This window comes from Brienomyrus brachyistius, chromosome 20, assembly GCF_023856365.1.
Source record: "Brienomyrus brachyistius isolate T26 chromosome 20, BBRACH_0.4, whole genome shotgun sequence".
Lineage (NCBI taxonomy): Eukaryota > Metazoa > Chordata > Actinopteri > Osteoglossiformes > Mormyridae > Brienomyrus > Brienomyrus brachyistius.
Genome location: NC_064552.1, coordinates 1094841 through 1119139, shown reverse-complemented (window position 1 = coordinate 1119139; position 24299 = coordinate 1094841). Strand labels below are relative to the sequence as shown.

At 52.9% G+C, this 24299-nt stretch overlaps 1 protein-coding gene across 3 annotated transcripts in view; it reads right to left on the bottom strand.

Moving 5' to 3' along the window:
• Positions 1 to 24299, bottom strand: part of atrnl1b (attractin-like 1b) — a 114258-nt gene that overhangs the window by 9876 nt on the left and 80083 nt on the right. For all 3 annotated transcript variants that reach the window (XM_048986737.1, XM_048986738.1, XM_048986739.1), the window contains one exon: positions 10558 to 10665. In XM_048986737.1, coding sequence (XP_048842694.1) covers positions 10558 to 10665 — 108 coding nt within the window. The remainder of the gene's footprint in view (positions 1 to 10557; positions 10666 to 24299) is intronic.

Sequence of the window (24299 nt, the reverse complement as noted above, 5' to 3'; positions counted from 1 at the left end):
CCATTCCCAAGCAGCTTGCCCGTGGGCGGACTCGCGCGCAGCTCCGAAGGCTACAAACGCCCCAATTATTTGTAGAAGTTTGTGTCCACTCTGTTTCACCCCGGCCAGCAGACCGTCCCTCCCCCACACGGGAATGAAGCCCCCCCCCCCCCGTTAAGCTCTCTGACTAATTTCTCGAGTTTCCATTTTTCCGTGACGCCCGGAAGCACAGAACGATGAGTGCCGCCTCACTTTGAAATGGCAGGTGTGGGGGGGCAGACCGCAGTGCAGAGGGAGGGGCCAGACACCTAACGGTCCTGGAGGGCAGGTGCTCACTTTGTGGTTTCCCAGAAAACCGCGTTCCATGTGCAAGGTGACATCTTCTCGGGCAACAGAGAGCACTGCAGCGCAGGTGCAGGGGGGTAACTTATGTGAGCCTGGCATTTTTGTGAGCTCCGGGTGAGCGAGAGAGCCAGGATAAGGAGGACGGCAGCCCCCTAATGTGGGGAATCAGCGTGTAATAGAGAGCGACAAGAATAATATCAATCAATCCAATTTCAACTAACGCAGCACATTTTTCCAGATTGTCGCCAGGATCCTGATGGCTGATTTCCCCAGAGGGAATCAAAGCAAGCAGAAGCAAGACGACAGCAAGAGAGTCACAGCACACCTTCACAGAAAGCGGCCAGACAATGCAGCATTATCCAAGGATAATCGTGCAAATGCACAAATCACAGTCGCAACTGTGCAGAACTCAAGGCGCTTTGTCACAGCTGACAGAGACTGGTGATTACAATCACTCCATTCAGCTGTGGTGAGTGGGGCACGCAGATGCCAGGGAGAGACGTGCCCAGGCCACTAAGTGGATCCACCGAGAAGAGGCCCGGCTGTACTGGAAACCAGCAAGGAAAACAGAATTCGTCGGACTGGATTTCACCTTACTGGGAGTCACTGGAACCCACTGGGATTGAAAACTCAGGATGATTCATTGGCTACGCACAACAAATGTAACGGGACACTGAATTGTTCAGCCGCAACCAGCAGAAAGAGGAGCAGAGAGTAAGAAATGAATAACAAAAGATGGACAATAACCCGGCATCAATGCAGAGAATACAACTAATTCCTAGAGCCAGTCCAGTGCGGCCCATCATGCTGGGCTCTGGGTGTCTTGGTCTGCTGCATACAGAAGGTACCCTAACACCCCCCACCCAGCGCTCCAGCATTCCCGAGTTCCGGAGCCCATCTCAGCCTGTCAGCGAGGGAGGCCGAGTACCTCTCAGTCTGTCTGCTGTAGAGCTTCTTATATTCAGGTCCAGGGTGAGCGATGCCAGCTCAGTGCAGAGTGGCGTGGCTGCGTAACACACACACCCTCAAATTAGCGAGATGCTAACACGCACACGGCACAACACGCAGAATGCTAAAAATGCACCCAGTCCAATATGCCAGGTGCTAAAACAGCACCCTGTTCAATATGCAGGATGCTAAAATGCACCCAGCTCAATTAGCAAGATGTTAAAATGCACCAGTTCAATTAGAATGATGCTAAAATGCACACGCGCCCAATTACAGGCATGCTACAACACAGCCAATAACAAAGATGCTAAAATACTGCTGGTCCAGATATTAAAATGCATCTAGTCCAATAACAGAGACGCTAAAATGCAGCCAGTCCAATTATAGGCAAATTGTCTCAGAAATAACGCTGTAGAGGAAATGGATTATCAGCTCAGTGCTGCTTTTGTATCGGGCTTGTGGTGCTGTGGTGATCGCCGTCGAGTTATAAGGAGAGGCTCCAAACCGCCCGCGGAGAGGGAGGCAGCCCAGCGCTGACACGGCCCGAGTGGAGCTCAGGGGCTGCAAACAGCAGAGCAAGAGGAGAGACAAGGCAGAGATTATATTGGCCAATGAGAGAAAGGCTCCAAAATAATGCTTCAGCAGAACATAAACCCCCCCAACGACACCTGCTGGAGGTCTGCTTCCCTCGGCTTTCAGTCAATACCCCCTGAGTGTCTGACACAGGGCTAGCCATGGCTGCTCCCACAGCTAAAGGTAAAGGCGCTAGCCAGCAGGGGGCGACCCTGATGAAACATGAGGAAGTGGTCATCATATGAAATGAATTCAGTACCCTTCCTGGTGCGAATATTTGGCCTTGGTTATGTAGGACTGGGGGGTTGCAAAGGGGCTCTCCTAATCAATAATTAGAGCTGAGGAGACCAACGGACCCAGAGCCATGGGTGTCTGCCAGCTGCTACTCCATATCCCCCAGGAGAAGGTACAGTACCAGACAGATGGGGGGGGGGGGCAGGTTAAATCCTAATAGGGCCCTCATCACCATCCAACTGCTGACACGTTCCTGTGGGATCCTGCGTCCACACAAACCTCCAGCGCCACCTGTAAGCTGGAGAGACGCTCCATATCTGACTGATGTTCAATCAGATGGGAGGACACAGCTACTCTAAGCTGCAGCCAATCAGACAGAGGACAGAGCTACTCTCAACTATGTCCAATTAAATAGCTGAGTGTGACTGCGTCCTCTATGTCCAATCAGATGGAGCATATAGCTACATCCAGCTATGTCCAATTACATGGAGGGCACAGCTACATCCAGCTATGTCCAATTACATGGAGGGCACAGCTACATCCAGCTATGTCCAATCAGATGGAGGACACAGCTACATCCAGCTATGTCCAATCAGATGGAGGACACCGCTACATCCAGCTATGTCCAATCAGATGGAGGACACAGCTACATCCAGCTATGTCCAATCACATGGACGACAAGCACTCCACACACATCACTCCAATATCATGACCCAAAAGGGCAGGACATATTGAGGAAACCCAAAACACCCACTAACAAAGACAGCCGGCAATCGGAATGTAAGAGCTGGTCTGAACCCAACAGCACCCCCCCATGCTCACTCCACCATGCCCCAAGCAACAAACAGAGGGATCCGCCCATTGGTCGCGCCTCTCACCTGTGACAAATCCGAACCACAAATGCACCCAAGGCTGGACACCGATAAGAGATGACAAGCTCTAGATATCGCAGGAATCAGTCGCCCTGAAGGCAAACGGAAGGCCGCTATGTACTTCAAAGGAAGTCGAGAGATATGAATAAATAAATAACAACGTGAGCGCGTGCTTGTAAACGGGGCTGTAACTAATGATTTGTGACTGAAGAGGGAATATTCCATCTCTCGCCGCGTGTTTTATTGCCGCCTGTCGTAATCACACTCATTAAAAACCTCCTTTTGTTGGCCCCATTATTTCTCCTGTTTTTTGGGAGTGACATATAAATTAACTTCAGCACGCGTCATTTGCCGCGTCCGCTCCTCTCTGGCAGGCGGAAGCAGACCCACCCTCTTGCCGCTACTCCGGTCCCAGGGCTGAACCTGCTGATAGGGCCACATCTACCCAGAATGCAGCATTCCACGGCAACAGGCAAAGCGCAATTTGGGGCAGTTGGCAACATAAGGGGCAACCGTGCATGATAGAAAACAGCCTGCCAATCTTAGTCAGGTGACACGGAAGTCACAAGCCTACTGAAGAGAAGCCCTATCCACTTTCATGGCATTAGACAGATCATGTACTTAGAGATGTACGATATATCAGTTAACATATCAATATTGGCCGATGTTCCTTAAAAATCAATACATCGGTCCTGGTCGATGTGTAGCTGATACTTAAACTTTATCAATATTCAACATTATCAGCACCAGCTCTAAGGACACAACCACTGAATTAATGAAGATGACTGCACTGCACCATCAGCCACTTTGCGTCCTGGAGGACGAGGGAATTTCATCAGCTCATTTGAACCTCGCTACAGTCTCCCAAGTCAGTGTCTCACTGCCTGCATTAAATGATCTGGTTGATAGACACATTCATGAGATTTTGAGATGACACCAACATCAGATTCATTACAGATCTGTGGAGCTCAGATGTTAGTCGATTATCTGTATCATTTATCGGCACAGCTGTGAGGCTGCCATCCTGTCAAACAAGCCTTGGTGAAAAGAAGCGGGGATCCCCGCACTGGCGCTGAACATCCGGACGTTTACACGGATTCCACGTTGCCGGTGGGCGGCCTACTCCGCAAGCACCTGAAACCCGAGCCCGGCAGAGCGATTCCGGGGCGGCGCAGTGCTTGCCGTCACGCTCCAAGCGGAACGCGGCGGACGGCTTCAGACGCTTCACCAGAGAACCCGAGTGCGGCGAGGCGTGGCGGTGAGAATCCGACGCCTGAGCGAGTTTCTGCGGCGGCACAGGTGAGAAATGCTGAAGCGCTTTACTCTGGAGAGAAGCAGACTGGGGGGATGTTTTAATTAGAGCGTTTTTGTTTGTTATCCTCTATGAGACGAGCCCCTCAGACTGGCAGTCAGCGGGACCGTCTCCCCGTACACAGCTCCCGCTGCCCGCTTGACGCTAATGAGCTCAGACTCTCCCCGGCAATTAGACGTCCCGGCGTACGTGATATCGTAACGAGGGCCAGAGTAAGAAGCACTTAGCGGAGATCTGCGCCGGGTCCCGCAGCAGCACGCAGCAGCACTGCCATTTCATTAGAGGCATAACATGCGAGTATGCAGCTTTATTTCTCCTCCCAAAGACACTTTGATCCGCAGACAGGCTAAATGCCACAATTATACATTATCACAAACTTCTGGAAGAGCCATTTTCATCAGAAACCCGTTGATGAAAGAGCCTTTGTGTCGTGGGCCGGGAGAGACCCCAGCATGGCTCGCTGAGCCTCCGGAACGAGCAGCCGCTGTAATTCACACCGAAAGAGCAGCAGGATGCAGCGCTCGGATACGAAATCCCATTCAGGGAATATCGGCCAGATCAGACCAACTCAGTGCAAACAGGAGGAGGAAGGAAAAAAAAAACTAATTTTTACACCGGCGCATATAATTAGTGGTTAAAAACGGGATAGCTAAATGTCGCGGCTTCTCCACTGATGAGGTCACTGGAAAGGCCTTAGTCGTCCTTTCATTCACATCGTCAGAACTCCAGACAGATTAAATTTAATTTAATTCCGGCAAATTGGGGGAACATTCAAACAGCACAGCAAATGAAAACTGCATCGAGCCAACAGAAATGGGAAACACGAGGCTGACAGCCTCCCTCTTTAGACAATTTAACGAGAGAACAGTCATCAACAATTTATAGATGATAAAAACAAATATTCTGAACAAAAATGCAATGAACATGTTCTTGGTCTTGCCAAAATGTACCAGGCAGGATACTGTCAAGTATTCGGAGGTGAGCCAGACCCCTGCCATCACCATGGTATCTTCAGATGCAGAGAGGAGCAGGCAAGGAATTGCAGGAGCTGCATAAGCCGCAGGAGCTGCATAGACTGCAGGAGCTGCATAAGCTGCATAGACTGCAGGAGCTGCATAAGCCGCAGGAGCTGCATAGACTGCAGGAGCTGCATAGACTGCAGGAGCTGCATACTGTAAGCCGCAGGAGCTGCATAGACTGCAGGAGCTGCATAAGCCGCAGGAGCTGCATAGACTGCAGGAGCTGCATAAGCCACAGGAGCTGCATAAGCCGCAGGAGCTGCATAGACTGCAGGAGCTGCATAAGCTGCAGGAGCTGCATAGACTGCAGGAGCTGCATACTGTAAGCTGCAGGAGCTGCATAGACTGCAGGAGCTGCATACTGTAAGCTGCAGGAGCTGCATAAGCCGCAGGAGCTGCATAGACTGCAGGAGCTGCATACTGTAAGCTGCAGGAGCTGCATAAGCCGCAGGAGCTGCAGTTGCTGAGCGTGGTTTGCCTGAACAAGAAGACCTCCGGTGTCACCACATCCCGGAGATTTACTGCAAATAGAAAGCTGATCTATTCTCTCTCGATACATGTATTAAGCAATGAATATAATGGAATGTGTATGTGGTCAGGGCTATAATTAGAGCATAAGAGAGGCAGGAGGCGATGGCTGGTTTATGGAGCATATCCTGCGCGTTCTCTTCACCATTAGGGGCAGATTAAACAGGATATCATCTCATAGATTACAGCGGAGACCAGAGTGAGACCAGGCTCACGTTCATCTCCCAGCGCCGCTCTCCGCCGTTTGAGCCCCCTTTCCTTTCAGGAATGTTTGGATATCCTTGACACATATGAAAGCCAAAGACGGAGGGGAACCGGAAAGCAGCAATATCGATCGATCGGGATGGAGGGAGGGGGAATTTCCGAATGGGCGGGTCACCCTCAATCTGTCCTGGCATGCCACATCATCAATCATATGATGGCTTCGCTCCCCAAAAAGCAGCTCCTCAGAGAGCCCGCGCCCCCTGGGGATGGCGATGGCAAGCACGACTGACCTCAAAAGCAGGAGCTGCTGGAAGACTCGGGGGGGGGGGGGGGGGGGTGACTGCAGTTCCCGCCCTCTTTTGCGTTATTTTTTTATTCCACGAAGGACATTTTTAAAAAGATGAAAGCCACATACGGGGCTCACGACAAGGGACCCCGAGCGCGACCGTTTGCAGTGCTCCATCACGAGCTGAATGACAGCGAGAGACCAAGGCGCTTAGCGATTGCGGCAGTTAATCTCAAAGGCAAACGCTCAGGCATACATTGCCTCTTACCTAAAGGACTTACAGGTAAAGCCCATCCGAGCAAATCCCTCAAAGGGACCGCGTGGTCACACATACGCAGGAACACACACGCTCATACACACACACACACACACGTGCGCGCGCATCCGCGAACACACACACACACACACACACATACACACGTGCACGCAGACACACATGCACACACACACAGCGCTCTCAGGAAAAATTGTGTGAATTTACAGCTTGCGAAGAAAACCCAACACACACACAAGCTCACTCCAAGTGCTGGATACATGAATCAGGAGGCACAGGGAGGAGTGATCGGCCAAAACAGCGCACCGCAGTTAATGTACTTAAGTACTGCGTCTTCACCTGCTCTCAGGTATGAGCCTGTGTCTTTAAAATGGTGACGAGGCTGGGGGATCGAATCATGACTGCCTCTGGTGGCCGGAGGACACAAATGCATCTTGCGTGGCTCCTCCTCCCTGCCCAGGAGCTGATCTCATTCTGCGCTGGTACGTCAGTGACTGCTGACAGAGCCCTGCTGACCGTGAGCCCAAGGCTCACAGCATGGACAGACCAGGGCCCTTCATCTTCCCGCCACTGAGCTGAGACCCTTAAATCACACCAGCTGCAGAGTAAATACATGGTACTAAAGCAGCAGATATGAAACTGATTCATGACTCGCCATTTACAGAAGCAGGGGCCCGACTCAGAGCCCGTGTAGAAACCCATCACCACAGCGACTAATAGCCTGTTGTAATACTGATAGGGGTCCCTCTTTATGGGGTAACAGTGACCCCAGGCCTGAGACACTGAGCTGAGACTGTCCTCCACCCTCCCGGACCTACAGAGCACAGGTCTTCAAACAGGACCTGAGCATTCCATCTGCTTTACAGCTGAAGATAAGTCTCCATTCAGCACTGCTGACACGAAATGCTTGCTACGTGGTTTCTAGGAACCAAACAGCTGTCTGACCCTAAAGCTCCACAGGCAGGGAGCACTCATGGACAGCCGCTATGGTGGGCAGACCTGCATATGCAACACTCACTTCGCAAAAGATGCATATGTGGCATTTTGCCACAACAAGAATTATTTGGCTACTAATTTCAATTATTACTGATCTAACCTAAGAAAATGATGAGCACATGGTTGTAATGAGGTGTAATTAGTAGTGTAGCAAGAAGAATAAAGAGCTAAGATGAGCAGAAGGAGAGCAGGAAGAGAGAGGGTGGAGAGCTAAGGGGGGTATTAGGAGAGAGGGAGGAGAGCTAAGGGAGCCATGAGGAGAGAGGGAGGAGAGCTAGGGGGGCCATGAGGAGAAAGGGAGGAGAGCTAAGGGGGCCATGAGGAGAGAGGGAGGAGAGCTAAGGGGGCCATGAGGAGAGAGGGAGGAGAGCTAAGGGGGCCATGAGGAGAGAGGGAGGAGAGCAAAGGGGGGCATGAGGAGAGAGGGAGGAGAGCTAAGGGGGCCATGAGGAGAGAGGGAGGAGAGCTAAGGGGGCCATGAGGAGAGAGGGAGGAGAGCTAAGGGGGTCATGAGGAGAGAGGGAGGAGAGCTAAGGGGGCCATGAGGAGAGAGGGAGGAGAGCTAAGGGGGGCAAGAGGAGAGAGGGAGGAGAGCTAAGGGGGGCATGAGGAGAGAGGGAGGAGAGCTAATGGGGGCATGAGGAGAGAGGGAGGAGAGCTAAGGGGGTCCTGAGGAGAGAGGGAGGAGAGCTAAAGGGGTCCTGAGGAGAGAGGGAGGAGAGCTAAGGGGGCCATGAGGAGAGAGGGAGGAGAGCTAGGGGGGCATGAGGAGAGAGGGAGGAGAGCTAAGGGGGGCATGAGGAGAGAGGGAGGAGAGCTAAGGGGGGCATGAGGAGAGAGGGAGGAGAGCTAAAGGGGTCCTGAGGAGAGAGGGAGGAGAGCTAAGGGGGCCATGAGGAGAGAGGGAGGAGAGCTAGGGGGGCATGAGGAGAGAGGGAGGAGAGCTAAAGGGGTCCTGAGGAGAGAGGGAGGAGAGCTAAGGGGGCCATGAGGAGAGAGGGAGGAGAGCTAGGGGGGCATGAGGAGAGAGGGAGGAGAGCTAAGGGGGGCATGAGGAGAGAGGGAGGAGAGCTAAAGGGGTCCTGAGGAGAGAGGGAGGAGAGCTAAGGGGGCCATGAGGAGAGAGAGAGGAGAGCTAAGGGGGTCCTGAGGAGAGAGGGAGGAGAGCTAAAGGGGTCCTGAGGAGAGAGGGAGGAGAGCTAAGGGGGCCATGAGGAGAGAGGGAGGAGAGCTAGGGGGGCATGAGGAGAGAGGGAGGAGAGCTAAGGGGGGCATGAGGAGAGAGGGAGGAGAGCTAGGGGGGCATGAGGAGAGAGGGAGGAGAGCTAAGGGGGGCATGAGGAGAGGGAGGAGAGCTAAGGGGGGCATGAGGAGAGAGGGAGGAGAGCTAGGGGGGCATGAGGAGAGAGGGAGGAGAGCTAAGGGGGGCATGAGGAGAGAGGGAGGAGAGCTAGGGGGGCATGAGGAGAGAGGGAGGAGAGCTAAGGGGGCCATGAGGAGAGAGGAAGGAGAGCTAGGGGGGCATGAAGAGAGAGGGAGGAGAGCAGGAGCCACAGCAACACAAAGGCACCATGCAGAGCTGGAAGCTGCAGCTCACATCCGAGGACCTTGGCACAAGTCTGAAGAGGCAGCACACATTCCCAAGAGCCTCTTGGGCACTCCATAGCCAATGGCGTTCACTGGTATCTCTGGAGACGGCGGCCCTGAGCACTGGCTGTTGACTAAAAGGTCAAGCATAATTACAGAGTTGTGAACTGCAGCTAAGTGGATACAACCATTAAGAGCTGGACACTGGTGGCACCCAGAAGCAGCTTTAGGGGGAGAATGTGACATTTGTTAATCCATATAACCTGAGCTGGAGTGATGCAAACAGGCAAAAACACTTATGGGACTTAGAGACATAGGACTCGAGCAAATTGGGCATTAAACAGACTGTAAAGAGAGGAGAAATGACAGAGCTGCGGACGTGGTCACTAAACACAGACCAGCTCCTGTTTTCTGACCTCCAAGCTGGATGCAGTGACCTCCATTTCGGGCGCAGTGACCTCCATTTGAGGCGTGGTGATCTCCAGACTAAAACTGAACCCCTCTAAAGACCCTGGCAGCGATTGCTGTTTCGAGGACACAATGAAGCCGGGAGGTAAAAGCCGCTGACGACGACAGATCATGGAATGGCAGAGGAGAGAGGGGTAACCTCAGCACCAGACCCAAACGCCTGCTTATGACCGGCATCACGCACACTGGAACTACTGCGCATGAAATGCTGTCCTTTATGATGCAGTTACGGGAGACGGACCACATTAAATACAGACAGATGCTGCTAAATTAACCCCCAGAAAAAAAATTATAATAATAAATCACGCTATTTTCTATCCTACTGCTTCTGGAGAAACATCCAGCAGGGGGGCATGAGGGGAGGAGAAGGAGGGGATCTCCTTAGTGAAGATGCAGAAGGGTGGGGTGGAGAAGCCCGGCAGCATGAAGCCCCCAAACTTACATGCATAAATGCCAGACAGGGACCCTCCACTCAACCAGGATAATATGATAAGCCAGGGCTGCGATCATACAGGCAGGAAGATGACGTCAGGATGTAGGGGCCGCATTTCAGCAAAATGGGAGGAAGATCTCAGGTCACACTGATGCCAAACGGCGTCTCACCACAACATAAAAATTCCTCACTTTGGATAGTAAGCAGAGAGGAGTCTGCTTAGGGGAGGATCACAAAGAGTACCTGCTGAAACAGGGCCACTAATGGTCCCTCTGCAAAGAAAGAAGCTCTGAGAATGAGATGAAAGGCCTGGCAAGTTAGGCAGCACTGGCAGAGCAGGCCTTCTCACGCAGACCCGCTAGAAAGCGCATTATGGGCAGTTCAAGGGGTAATCGACATGCCGTACTCCAAGGGGGTCTGCTCAAGCCGCTATCCACCGGAGCAGAGGTGACGGCCGCATGCCACCCCCTCCCACCACGCCACGAACTCCGACACCCACCTCGGCTGAGCCGTGCAGCAGCTCCATCTGCGCACCTCCCACCTCCAGAGCCACGTCCACGGAGGAGAAAGGCCGGCTGGCCATCTGCTGACGTTCCCTCATGAGTTGCTGTAGAGGGAGAGAAAATTTCACAGTCAGACAGAAGAGAAGCAGAACAGGCAGCAAACGGTGACAGCAAATTGAGAAGGTCCCGGAACAGCGCCGGGAGAAGGCCGACCCACAGATTCGCTCATTTACCACCTGGACACAGTTAGCAGAGCCCTGGCCAAGGTCACATGGCAACCCCCCCTGCATCGTTGGGGGGAGGGGGGATCTGTGCCAGCACCACATTTGTTTTGATAAAACGATGATTGGGATTCTCTCCAAGCCCCCGGGAGAATCATTGTTGTTCCTCTTGCTCAGGGTCACCATCTGCTCGGTGGTGGTGTGCGATGTTCTCCATGCCATAGAGCTAACATCCCCCGTGCAGTAGCACCACACCTGCGGCTCCGGCCAGGCAGAAGGGGGAGGGAGCATGTGGTCAGTGCGGTCACACAGGACCGGCGCGCAGACACTGACCGGCGCGGCGGCGAAGCAGAGCGCTTACCGAGGAGCGGTTTCAGCCGGCTGGCGGCTTATTGCCCGCGGTCGTGTTTAGCATGTGTTTTATGGTGCCATGCCGGCTCTGTCTAAATGAGACCTTCAGAATGACAGGAGGACAAGGTGATATAGATCCAAAGCCTGTAATCGAATCATAAAACGCTTAATTAATTTCTAAGTGCTGTAAACAACGTTGGGATGGAGGAGCAGTTTGTCTGGGGAGATGGAGATTCTCGTCTGGTCACACCCCCTCCCACGGAGGCTGGGGGCAGCTACGTGGTCACGGTCACATCTGTAAGGCCCTCGGAGGTCACATCAGGTGCTCAGACATAAATCCATGGTCACAAAGCTTAACCAATGGCATCCACTGCACTCTGTTTACCAAGCTATTGGTCAAAATCTAGACTGTTCAATGGCCAGCAGGTCATGGGTTTGGACCCAGGGACAAGAAGACAATGAAAATGAACACTCCGAATCTACACAAAAAATATAAATTCATGATAAACTTCGAATCCCCAACTGGTTACCCACAGGAGGAGCTTGAGTTAAAAGAACCCCACATGTGTGAGAGGGCTAAGACTCCAAGCAGACTCCCCCCGTGTCCTCGCTGTCCCCGTAACAAGCTCAGGAGGAGACGAAGCCTGTAAATGATTGAATTTGGCGAAGGACAAGCTGCACATGGCGCAGAAACAGGGGTCTAGAGCCGTCAATCACAGCGAGCCGTCGCCCCGCAAGGTCAGGGAGCTGCCGGCAACAGGAGAAACAGAATCAGACAACAGCCGAGGAATCACAAGAGCCACTGGCTGCCCAGCATCAGGGGGAAGGAGAACAGCTTCATACTCCATTTGTTCCAGAAAAAATGGTCTAATTATTACCTGGAAGATGACTCATTTCCTAGCCTGTCTGTGCCTATAATCACCCAGGGAGCAGAGACTGCTGTGGCTGCATCACTGGGGCTCCGGAGCTCTATCTGCACCCTCCACATAGGACCCCCACCTGGGACCTCTGGCTCTGGGCATGTATCTTTACCATGAGCCAGTACCTCTGGAGCTGTACCTAGAACCAGTACCTCTGGAGCTGTACCTAGAACCTCCATCGTGGACCTGTAATGCTACTTTGGAGATGCACTCTACCAGTGCTTAGCAAGAATCTCTCTTTTTAACTGAAGGGTTCACACCACAGAACTATGTTGTCAATTACACAGGCATGTAAACACGTGAATATCTGCAAACTCGCAAATGAACATGAAAGCACTACTCTGTCTGTGTGTGTGTGTGTGTGTGCGTGTGTGTCTGTGCATGCATCACATTGATCTGCACTCCTGACTAGCATCTCTGGGTGAGAGGCCATCCCATCACTAAGATGTGATCAATATATAAGATAGCCACATCACCCCTTGCTGTAAAGCAGGCCGACGAGTTAACTCTGGTGGATCGATACAGAGATGAATGCCTCGCCCTCCTGTATAGCGCACCATGCTAAGCCCCATGGCTCCGGCTACCTCTCTTTCTTTTGTGTCACATGCTGTAGCTCCTGACCAAGCACAGTCGCCCATACTGTTGCTGCTGGAATCTGGAGCATGTGGAGATTTTGGTGTTGGGGCTCGTAGTTAGACCTTCACAGAGGCAAACCAGTCACAGGGAACTTTCCGTTAAAGCTCTGGTCACCCAATGTCTCTGCATTCCACGACGAGGACCGCAAACTCTGAAACACACACGGGGATCCCAACAATCCGTGACCATGAGAGATTAACCATCCAACGTCATCTCATGGACGTCTGGAGGTCGTAGCTGGCAGCGAGCTGGGGGAGGCGTGGAGGGTCCAAAAGGAGGATCGGCCGGCTGTGTTGGGTGTTAAGATGATAAACTCTGCATCGCAGGAGCTGGCACTGTCCAGCACCCAACTGCAACGCTTTCATTTTATTTTTACAGAGTCTAATACAGGCATAGGTCATGTGACCAGCTAGGTGTAACTGACTAATTGCATAACACTGCATAACACCATATCTGCTAAAAAATCAGGAGTGACACACGTGGAGTATGCTGGATCAGCACCACGCCCCCAGGCGACACGGTGACTCAGTCCTCGTGGCTCCGATTGCCAGTCCATACCTGCAGAAGGTCAGGCGGTCACTCCTCATGCCCAGAAAGCACAAAGATCTGCTCCAAGGTGAGATGTGACCATCTGGAGCAGCAGCACACCATCACTGCAAGAAGTCGACCAAATAACCAGTCTGCTTGGCGGCATGTGGCTCACTGAGTTAAACTGCCGTGTCTGAAACTGGAAGGTTGCTGGTTCAAAACCCAGGGTCGGCAGAGTGAGGTCACCATTGGGTCCCTGAGCGAGGCCCTTAATGGAAATTGCTCCTGGGATCGTCTGACCTTGCAATCTCAAAATGTGTGTCGCTTTGGATAAGGGCGTCTGCTGAATAAGTAAGTAAATCTGCTTCGGTGCTTCGGTGGGGTGATGCTGGGCGCCGTCAGTGGGTGGGGCTGGGCGCCGTGGGTGGGGCTGGGCGCCGTCAGTGGGTGGGGCTGGGCGCCGTCAGTGGGTGGGGCTGGGCGCCGTCAGTGGGTGGGGCTGGGCGCCGTCGGTGGGGAGGGGCTGGGCGCCGTCAGTGGGTGGGGCTGGGCGCCGTGGGTGGGGCTGGGCGCCGTCGGTGGGGAGGGGCTGGGCGCCGTCGGAGGGGTGGGGAGGGGCTGGCTGGCGTCGGTGGGTGGGGCTGGCTGCCGTCGGTGGGATGATGCTGGGCGCCGTCGGTGGGTGGGGCTGGGCGCCGTCGGAGGGGTGGGGAGGGGCTGGCTGGCGTCGGTGGGTGGGGCTGGGCGCCGTCGGTGGGGTGGGGCTGGCTGCCGTCGGTGGGTGGGCCTGGCTGCCATTGGGCCGTCAGCCTCGGTCTTTCTCAGAAGCCCGGCCGCTATGGGGGGGAAGTCAGCCTTCTGAGGCTCGCCTCTGTTTTCCATTGCAGCCTCTTCTTCTCGCCTTATTGGCCCAAATAGCAGTTAATTGTCCGCGTTTCTCGTATCAGTGTGAGAATGAAAGATGTACTGCCTGAATAAACAGGAAAATAGAAGTCATCTTCCAATTTCCTTTATACTTAAAAAATTTATACTGAGATGACATTTTTATTACGCTGTAAATGGATGCAAACGGCAGCATGCGCGGGAATGTTAGCGCGGCCCCCGTCCCGAGGGAGGGACTGCGTTACAGCCGACATGCCGTGTCAATGCGCTGTCTGGCCAGCAGGCACACGACCACCAAGCTACAGAATGTCACACGCCGCCATTGTTCTCCAAATGAGACCCTCTCGAGTTCATTCAGGAAATCGGGGCAGTGAGGGGTCAAGTACGACCCGCCCCCCGCCCCCCCGAAGGTTCGGGGCCAGTTTAGGAGTTCATCAATTCCATCACATCAAATTAGCTGTTATCACAGGCTATGTTGGGTGGTGGGGGGGGGCGCTACATTTATCTCAAGGTGCTAATGGACTCTCCCCTGACCCCCACCCCCCCCCGATTCCCACTAAACAGATTTGTTGACAGCTAAAGAGCACCATCAGTAATTATCAGGCCTTTCCGGTGGATCACCCACAGCATTTGATTCAAGTCAGAGCACAGTTCATCAAAGGCTGCCCTTCTGCCCTCCGCTCTCCTTACTCATAAGCAGAAGGTACAAGCACACACACCCCTCCGAATGGGTGGACTAGGAGCCACGCACACTCTCAATACCATAGTGCCGATATCTCCAAGGGCTCAACCAATCCACATGCTGCTCAGCCTCGACATCATCAGCACCCCACCCCCTTTATGTTCACTTTTGATCGACAGCCACCTAGGAGGTGGGGGTTCCAGGAAGTGATGACCTATGAGGGAGTAGGAGTCTGTATAAACACAGACACGCTGAAGCCTGCAGGCACCTCTACATCTGCAGAGCTCAGGACGTGCATGCAAATACCGCCAGCTGCTGTAATGGGCCACCGTCCCCAGTGACGGATTCTGGTAAGCAAAGCAGACACGCTCTCTGCAAGCAATGCAGCAATGACAAACATGCAGTCTTCTGGCCAAAACCCAGGACATTCCGCACCAGGTACTGCACAATCAAGCCCAGAGCCAACAGGGCAATTAGGAGGGACCGCTGTGCTCATCCAAGTGACGCAGAGGCAGCGATGCGGCCTCAACGGAATCCGACTCCTGCGAGAGGGACACATATTACTCCTGCAGCGTGATGTGCAATGAAAGTCGTTAGACATCATTCTGCTGTTAGGATTCTTCCGGGTGCCGTTCATGAAAAATGTAAAGGAGCACATTTTGGAAATGGGACTTTGTCCAATTAAAGTCTGATTAATTCCTGCCAGTCAGCGTCCATGGCAAATAAGTCAATGCAGGCAGACTGCACAACTGGAGAAGGACATATGGACACCTCGGGTAAGGGAGGAAGGACAGATGGATACCCCGGGTAAGGGAGGAAGGACAGATGGACACCCCGGGTAAGGGAGGAAGGACAGATGGACACCCCGGGTAAGGGAGGAAGGACAGATGGATACCCCGGGTAAGGGAGGAAGGAGAGATGGATACCTCGGGTAAGGGAGGAAGGAGAGATGGACACCCCGGGTAAGGGAGGAAGGACAGATGGATACCTCGGGTAAGGGAGAAAGGACAGATGGATACCTCGGGTAAGGGAGGAAGGACAGATGGATACCCCGGGTAAGGGAGGAAGGACAGATGGATACCCCGGGTAAGGGAGGAAGGACAGATGGACACCCCGGGTAAGGGAGGAAGGACAGATGGATACCCTGGGTAAGGGAGGAAGGACAGATGGATACCCCGGGTAAGGGAGGAAGGACAGATGGATACCCCGGGTAAGGGAGGAAGGACAGATGGATACCCCGGGTAAGGGAGGAAGGACAGATGGATACCCCGGGTAAGGGAGGAAGGATGGACACCTCGGGTAAGGGAGGAAGGATAGATGGATACCCCGGGTAAGGGAGGAAGGACAGATGGACACCCCAGGTAAGGGAGGAAGGACAGATGGATACCCCGGGTAAGGGAGGAAGGACAGATGGATACCCCAGGTAAGGGAGGAAGGACAGATGGATACCCCGGGTAAGGGAGGAAGGACAGATGGATACCTCGGGTAAGGGAGGAAGGACAGATGGACACCCCGGGTAAGGGAGGAAGGACAGATGGATACCCCGGGTAAGGGAGGAAGGATGGACACCTCGGGTAAGGGAGGAAGGATAGATGGATACCTCGGGTAAGGGAGGAAGGACAGATGGACACCCCAGGTAAGGGAGGAAGGACAGATGGATACCTCGGGTAAGGGAGGAAGGACAGATCATCCTAATGTTCCGCCACACAGGCTGCCGCCCAGCCTAACTGCTTTACGGGAAGCAGGCTGGCGACAGCATTAGCCCCCAAACAGCAGCCCTCCTCCCAAGACAGGCACACAAAAGACTCCACTAATTAATCTCCGCGGCTCGTCTGCGTGGAGAGCAGCCACGGCAAGCCACCGCTACCCCAGCGGGACCCGGCCTCTCGTCTAATTGGGCCGGGAGAGCGCACGGCACCCCTCTGAGACACGTCTTCTGCATGCGGCTTTTTTTCGGGGCTTTTACGGATTATTCCGCCTCTTTTTCCAACCCGCTTCGCTCTCTGTCAGCTGAGTATTACTCTGTTAGGCACCTACACCCCACAGCAGCACCCAGATACCCGCGATCTGTCAGCGGACCTCCGGTTGGGAGCCAAGCACAGCGGCCTGGCAGCAATGCTGTACAGAATGCAGCGCTAAATTAAATGATAGTGATGGATAGTTCCTCTCTATAGAATTTACTCATCTGAAATTTTATTTATTTGGAAGTGAATATGGCAGCTTACAAAGGCAGCTCAGGGAGAGACGACCAAAGACATGGACCCTGGACAGGCCAGAGTGGCGAAGAACAGGGTGATCCAATGACACAAAGCGAAGAAGCAGAGTCACACAGAGAAGAGCACAGACATATCTGCAAGGGCTGAGCCGTACAGTTACAGAATCTGCTGCTACATGCATTTAAGCAATTTGGTAATAAATCACACCACACAGAGCTAGAGTATATGAAACATCAATGTATAATAAAATAAACTTCCTCATAAAAGTGTGGTTCTACCGCTGGGACAGAGAGAAAGGATTCCCGCTTCATTAGCGCTTGTGAACATCCTCTTCTCCCAGCATGCTGATGTCGGAGGAGAAAAGTGCCAACAGGAGTTTGTGAGCACAAACACATTCATACGATCACAAGCCAGCCTCCATCCGAGGTCCCGCTCGGTCCGTCTGCGCTGCTTCGGGACCCATCTCACTGCGGTCTGCCATTAAGTTAAAGGGCATAACCAACCAGCAGTTTACGTTTACTGGAGAAAAGGAGCTTGGCAAAAAGAGAGGAGAGCCACCAATGACGGATCACCTGATGGAAGCTCTAGCCAATGAGGGCCAAAGAGGCGGAGTTGCGCCCCGGCCCTCAGAGAGGAGCCTTGGGTTCACATGCTGAGCTCATACCCGCACTGGGATGCTGCTATGTGCGACCACCCGGCTGAAGGTGACTGTGTCACTGTCATGGTTCCATGACGTCATTTCCCCCAGAGCTCACGGGAGTCCGTCCAGCACGGTGATTAAGACAGAGAAGAGCCACTTTCAATGTAATGTACACACAGGGCGTTTCTGGCACCAAACTGATCCAGACAGACCCAAAGCTCCAACGCTAACACTCAGAGCATATTAAACTCCAGTTCTGTGCAAGAGTCCGGTCTGATGGCTGATGTGAAAATACCAGCCTTGGGGTATCGAAGGACCCCTCCCTTAGGAACACGTCAACACTGACTGCCAGGACAACCCCCCCTCCCCCCAGCCTGTGGAGTGACGACTCTCGTTTCCTGAAGGATGCGTTCCTGCCCACACAGACGGCAGAAGGGCGTGTCTGGATTGTGACGCAGTCCGTCTGCTCTTACACACTTAGGAAGAAGGAAGGAGATACAGATTACAGGGGATGTAACTGTACCTATCCCCCCCCACCCCCACCGCCCCCCCCACACACACACACACACACACACACACACACAAACACAGACACACATCGACAGACACCGACGTCCCCCACAGAGCTGGTAAAACAGATGTTTCAGGTGCACGGTGAGAGGCACGCTGTGCGTAGGGGGTGACCCTCAGTGACAGCTGGCTCGGGGTGTGTGTAGGCGGGGCCAGCAGCGGCACAGAGCACTTGTCATTGGACGCCCTTAGCCGGCACACAGAGGACTCCCATCTGTGAGGTCTGCCAGTGCCACGGCGTCCTCGCAAGCTGCTGTTTATTCTGCTTACTGACAGCATGCACGGTGCACCAGGTCTACCTGAGCTCTCCCTCCGAAGGGAAGGAAAGCAAACATTTACCATTTTAAAAGTACACAAAAGGCCACAGCCCACCCCCCACCCCACTCCTTCCCACACAACACTTATCAGCAGCACAAACTTTTCAGGGATAAATAACAAATAGCAGGATAAAAATATCAGGGCTGGGTCCCACCATAGGAAGAGGAGCTGAGGCTCACTAAGATGAAAAGATGCCCCCCCCTTGGGATGAGAAGCTAGGAGCCCCTTCAGGATGAAAAGTTGGGGTCCCTTTTTGGATGAGATGCCGGGGGCCCCTTTGGGATGAGAAGCCATCCCCCCACCCAGATTAGGATGAAAAGCCAGGGTCCTTTAGGAAGAAGAGCTGAGGCCCCCTTTAGGATGAAGAGCTGAGGCCCCCTTTAGGATGAAGAGCTGAGGCCCCCTTTAGGATGAAGAGCTGAGGCCCCCTTTAGGATGAAAAGCCAGGGGGCCCATTTAGGATGAAAAAGAGGCGTACTCGCACAGAGGCGCACGATGAGGGGCGGCTGAAGAACAGCGCCCCCCAGAGGCGTACTCGCACAGAGGCGCACGATGAGGGGCGGCTGAAGAACAGCGCCCCCCAGAGGCGTACTCGCACAGAGGCGCACGATGAGGGGCGGCTGAAGAACAGCGCCCCCCAGAGGCGTCTGCACAGGGCTGCGATAATGACAGTTGTCAATTAAACTGTTCTGAGGTAATGCATTGTGTATAATTACAGAGAAACAAACTTCAGAAGGAGGATAAACAAACATGGAAGGGGAGATTGTCTGCAGCTGGTTTGTCATATCAAGCAGTTGGCAAGGCTGGAGGCTCCAGGAGTGCAGCGACCCCCCTGGGGAATCACCACGACCTCCACACGCCTGTCTTCTGCTTGCCCAGGGATTCAGGGAGCACGTTTCAGTAACATTTGAATGACATTACTCCAGTAACCTCACAGTGGCGCGATTAGCATGCTGCTAGCGGACGTAGGACAACCTAATGTGGGCGATTCACTAAAGGTTATGAACATGAGTCAATAGAGGAGAGGAAAAATGAAACACGAGTAGATATATCTCTGTCAAAAAGTCCCAAAAATAGACAGCGGTCTGTTGTCCTGTTTTATTTACTGCCACTACGTGTACAGAGACCTTCCATCTTAAAGCATAAAATAGCAAACTTCCTGAAACGTGTACCACTGCAGCACAGAGTGTGCTGTCAGCTAACCCACCTCACCGAGACCACGTATTAAAAACGACACCACCCCACTCAATGCGGATCCCCCTGGAGGATCCTGAGGAGGGACAGTGCCCCCGCAGAGTGACCAGTACCTTTTCAGCTGACTGCCCCAAAGCCACCCCTTAAACAATGTAATGTCATGGACAATTAAGCAGATCCCACACCACTATGCTATCCCATTAAAAGGAGCCTGTTCACCTTCACTTCATCCGGACCACATCCAACAGACTTAACTACAGAACCACGCCGAGGCTGTATGAGTTACGGGGACTGGACCCGCCAGATCCGACACGGGCTAGATTACAGAAGAAAGCCAAGGCTGTATGGCTCACCCATGGGTACCGGACCCGCCAGATCCAACACGGGCTCGATTACAGAAGAACGCCAAGGCTGTATGGCTCACCCATGGGGACTGGACCCACCAGGTCCGACACGAGCTCGATTACAGAAGAACGCCAAGGCTGTATGGCTCACCCATGGGTACCGGACCCACCAGGTCCGACACGAGCTCGATTACAGAAGAACGCCAAGGCTGTATGGCTCACCCATGGGTACCGGACCCGCCAGATCCAACACGGGCTCGATTACAGAACGCCAAGGCTGTATGGCTCACCCATGGGTACCGGACCCGCCAGATCCGACAGGAGCTCGATTACAGAACGCCAAGGCTGTATGGCTCACCCATGGGTACCGGACCCGCCAGATCCAACACGGGCTCGATTACAGAACGCCAAGGCTGTATGGCTCACCCATGGGTACCGGACCCGCCAGATCCGACACGGGCTCGATTACAGAATAACACCAAGGCTGTATGGTTCACCCATGGGTACCGGACCAGCTAGATCCGACACGGGCTCGATTACAGAAGAACGCCAAGGCTGTATGGCTCACCCATGGGTACCGGACCCGCCAGATCCGACACGAGCTCGATTACAGAACGCCAAGGTGGTATTAGTCTCAAACGGAGACCGGACCACGCCGAGGCTGTAAGGGTCACACATGCAAAGTGAAAATTGTGAAAAAGTGACACATAAGAGTGAGTGATACTGACAGACAGAAGAAGAGAGAGTGACCACGTTACAAGGCAGGGGGGTGTTTTGTAACATTTTAATGAATTGGGGATTGTAAGCAACTGCTGCATATGACTGCTCCGATTACGCCGGGAAGACTGGCTGTCTTACACGGCGGGCCAGTGATGCAAGCTTCCCGCGGCTCGGAAAGCATGACTGATTGCTTACGTTCGATGGCAGCCGTGTTCATTATCCCAGCCTATTCACAGACCGCAGCTCTGGATCAATACAGAAAATTCTACTTGCAGGAATCCCACAGGAGAGACAGGCAGCCGCAATCAAACTTACGGAAAGCTGGAAATAGTGATGGCATTTTTCAAAAAGACACACCACCTCTGCCGCAAAGGCAGACGAATAGTATGTCTGACACAAACACACTCGCATTTAGTGCCACCTGCACCAGCCTGCACGTCCTGTCAGAAAAGGAGCTTCAGTTCGTGGCATGGCGGTTGTTAGGGGACGGCATAGTGGTCGTTAGGGGACGGCATGCCCGAGGGTCAGGAGTCAGGCTCTTGATCTCAGAGCTGTGGCATTGTCTCTCAAGAGTCCGGGTTCTTATGTATTACATTGTGCCAATTCTCAGAATGCATGCTTGGCAAAACAAAGCACAAAGCTCTGATCACTGTCCCACCACTGGGGGCCATCATGACAGTTATGTGAGATCATTAGCAAACAAGAGGGTCCAAAACTGAAGGACATTTAATTATCACCAATCACTCCTCTGCTCATTCACAACAACACAACATCAAATAACAGACCTCGAAGTCGAAAGAAGCACAGCATGTTCCATCCACTACTGAATTACTATAAGAGTATATGGCGTACCATGATTCACAGATATTCTGTTTCCTGTGAGCATAACACATATTGTCTTGGTTTTTCCTGTGAGAGCGTATTGTCACTAACATGAATCATATCGTACTATCGCTCACAAATATCATATCATACTACTGAATCCTATGACAGCGTACTATCGGTCATATATATAATATCGTACTACCGTTTCCCGTGAGAGCATACTCTCACTCACAGATATCACATTGTACTACTGTTTCCTGTGAGAGCATACTGTCGCTCACAGATATATTGTACTACCTTTTCCTGTGAGAGCGGACTGTCGCTCACAGATATCATATTGTACTACCGTTTCCCGTGAGAGCGTACTGTCGCTCACAGATATCATATTGTACTACCGATTCCCGTGAGAGCGTACTGTCGCTCACAGGTATGATATTGTACTACCTTTTCCCGTGAGAGCGTACTGTCGCTCACAGATATGATATTGTACTACCTTTTCCCGTGAGAGCGTACTGTCGCTCACAGATATGATATTGTACTACCTTTTCCTGTGAGAGCGTACTGTAGCTCACAGATATGATATTGTTCTGTCGTTTCCTGTGAGAGCGTAGTCGCTCACAGATATCATATTGTACTACCTTTTCCTGTGAGAGCGTACTGTCGCTCACAGATATGACATTGTACTGCCATTTCCTGTGAGAGCGTACAGTCGCTCACAGATATCATATTGTACTACCTTTTCCTGTGAGAGCATAATGTTGCTCAAAAGGAATTTCCTATTACTTGCAAGCACTTATTCAGACCTAACACCAAAGTGATGCTGTGTAAAGCTAACAAATATAACATTTACCTTCCTCACCAATTTATGCAAATATGAGCAGAGATATCATTCATAGGCAAACATGAAAGCTGCTGAAGTGGATTTAACAGCAGAAACAACAGGAGAACATGGTCGGCCAGTCACAAGCTGTGGCAGGTCCTGCCCACAGGCGAGCCGAGAGCCGCGACACAACCTGCCTGTCGGCAAGCCACAAGCCACGACGGGTCCGGCCTATTGGCTGAGCCGCATGATCACCATGGCTCTCCCACTGACGTCCTTTTGGATCGCCTAACCCCTGACAGAGCCCAGACAATATTGTGCTTTTGCTTAAAAGCACGGCATGCGACCAAAGCCCTCGACTGGCATAAAAGTGGCTGTATTGGGCTGCATAGCCACAGGTGAAATTCGAGTCCAGGGTGAAATAATGTGATCGGCTCCATCAGCAGGGTCCATAAGGGAGCGCGGCGAAGCCTCACAAAGACCCCACTGTGGTACCGTGTCCAAACGAACAAAAGCCTGAGTCACACACACACAGGCTCGAAAGTGCAATGGCTCAGGGCTACAGACCCAGAAAATCTTTCAGCTGCCACAGAGAGAGAGCATTGAGTCGTGGCTTCCAGAGGGCCACTAATTGCTTGTTTTACAGAGGAAGAGCCCCTGTGTGTGTGACACACACTGGAGCACATTCATTAACACAAACAACAGAGTGCAGTGTTCCAGGCCTTACAGACCCTTAACACAGGGATGCGGAATGCAGAAAGGCCCTGCCTACAGCCTGCCGGCCTCTTACAAGGACTTCCTCTGAAGTAGCTGGCCACTTGACAAGTGTGGGAATGTATTTCTTTAAGAGAAGGACACTAGGTTCTCCTAACAGGTCCTGCTATGCACCAGACCTCCTAGCAGGACGCACACGTTTCATCCCTGGCCCTGGGACGCTATGCCAAGCTCGGCACAACGAAGAGCGAGAGGGAAGCGAGCTCCAGACAAGCCCTGCACTCAGCTCCAGTCTTTGCAAAGGATGAGGCGCCATTTGCTGCCTTGCCCAGTAAGGTGACACCCTTGAAGGTCCATCAATCTCACGGCTCTTGGAGCATCTGAAAGCCCACCTAGCACACGCACACGAGCACGTAGGCTCACACACGCAAACACTCCTTCATCTCCTTTCCTGCCCTCACACTGGAATCATTGGAGCGGAAAATGTTCCTGGATTACAGGCTCTGCAGGAACGAAGTGCTGGGACAAGGAAGGAGGTGGAATTTTCTCAATGAATCCAGAGGCAAAAAAGCCTGAAAAGCGGTGGGGGGGTGGGGGGGGGGGGCGGCATCCTAGGACTGCATGGCGCCTCCACAGTGCCTCGCTGGGACAAGCAAACTCCGCTTAGATGATGGACGATCTCCCAACAAACGATGCTAAGTGCTGTTAACCCTGACGCAGGTGAACTGATGGACGATGCCGCCTCCCTCATGCGCGCACACACACACACACACACACACACACACACACACACACACACACACACACACACACACACACACATACACACACGCAATGCAGCACAGGGTCCCGATGCACTCACGCTCCTCCTCCTGCCCTTTCCCACTGTATGTCAGGGAGGGGGCAGAGCACACAGAGGGGTCAGCACTGTGTCACTCGTCCTCGAGCCAGCTCATCATAGAGACCCTCGTCTCCACCCTGCTTCAGCAAGAGATGCACCGTGTGCATGTGATGCAAAAGAGCGAGATGCCGGAAGCATCAAGCAGAAATCCTGCAGCGCTCTCTGATCTCAGCAGGGATGCTGACAGCAGGGACACCTGGCCCCTTGAGCAATGGGGTTAGCGGTGACCTGCCGGAATGTCAGAGCTGTGTGAAAG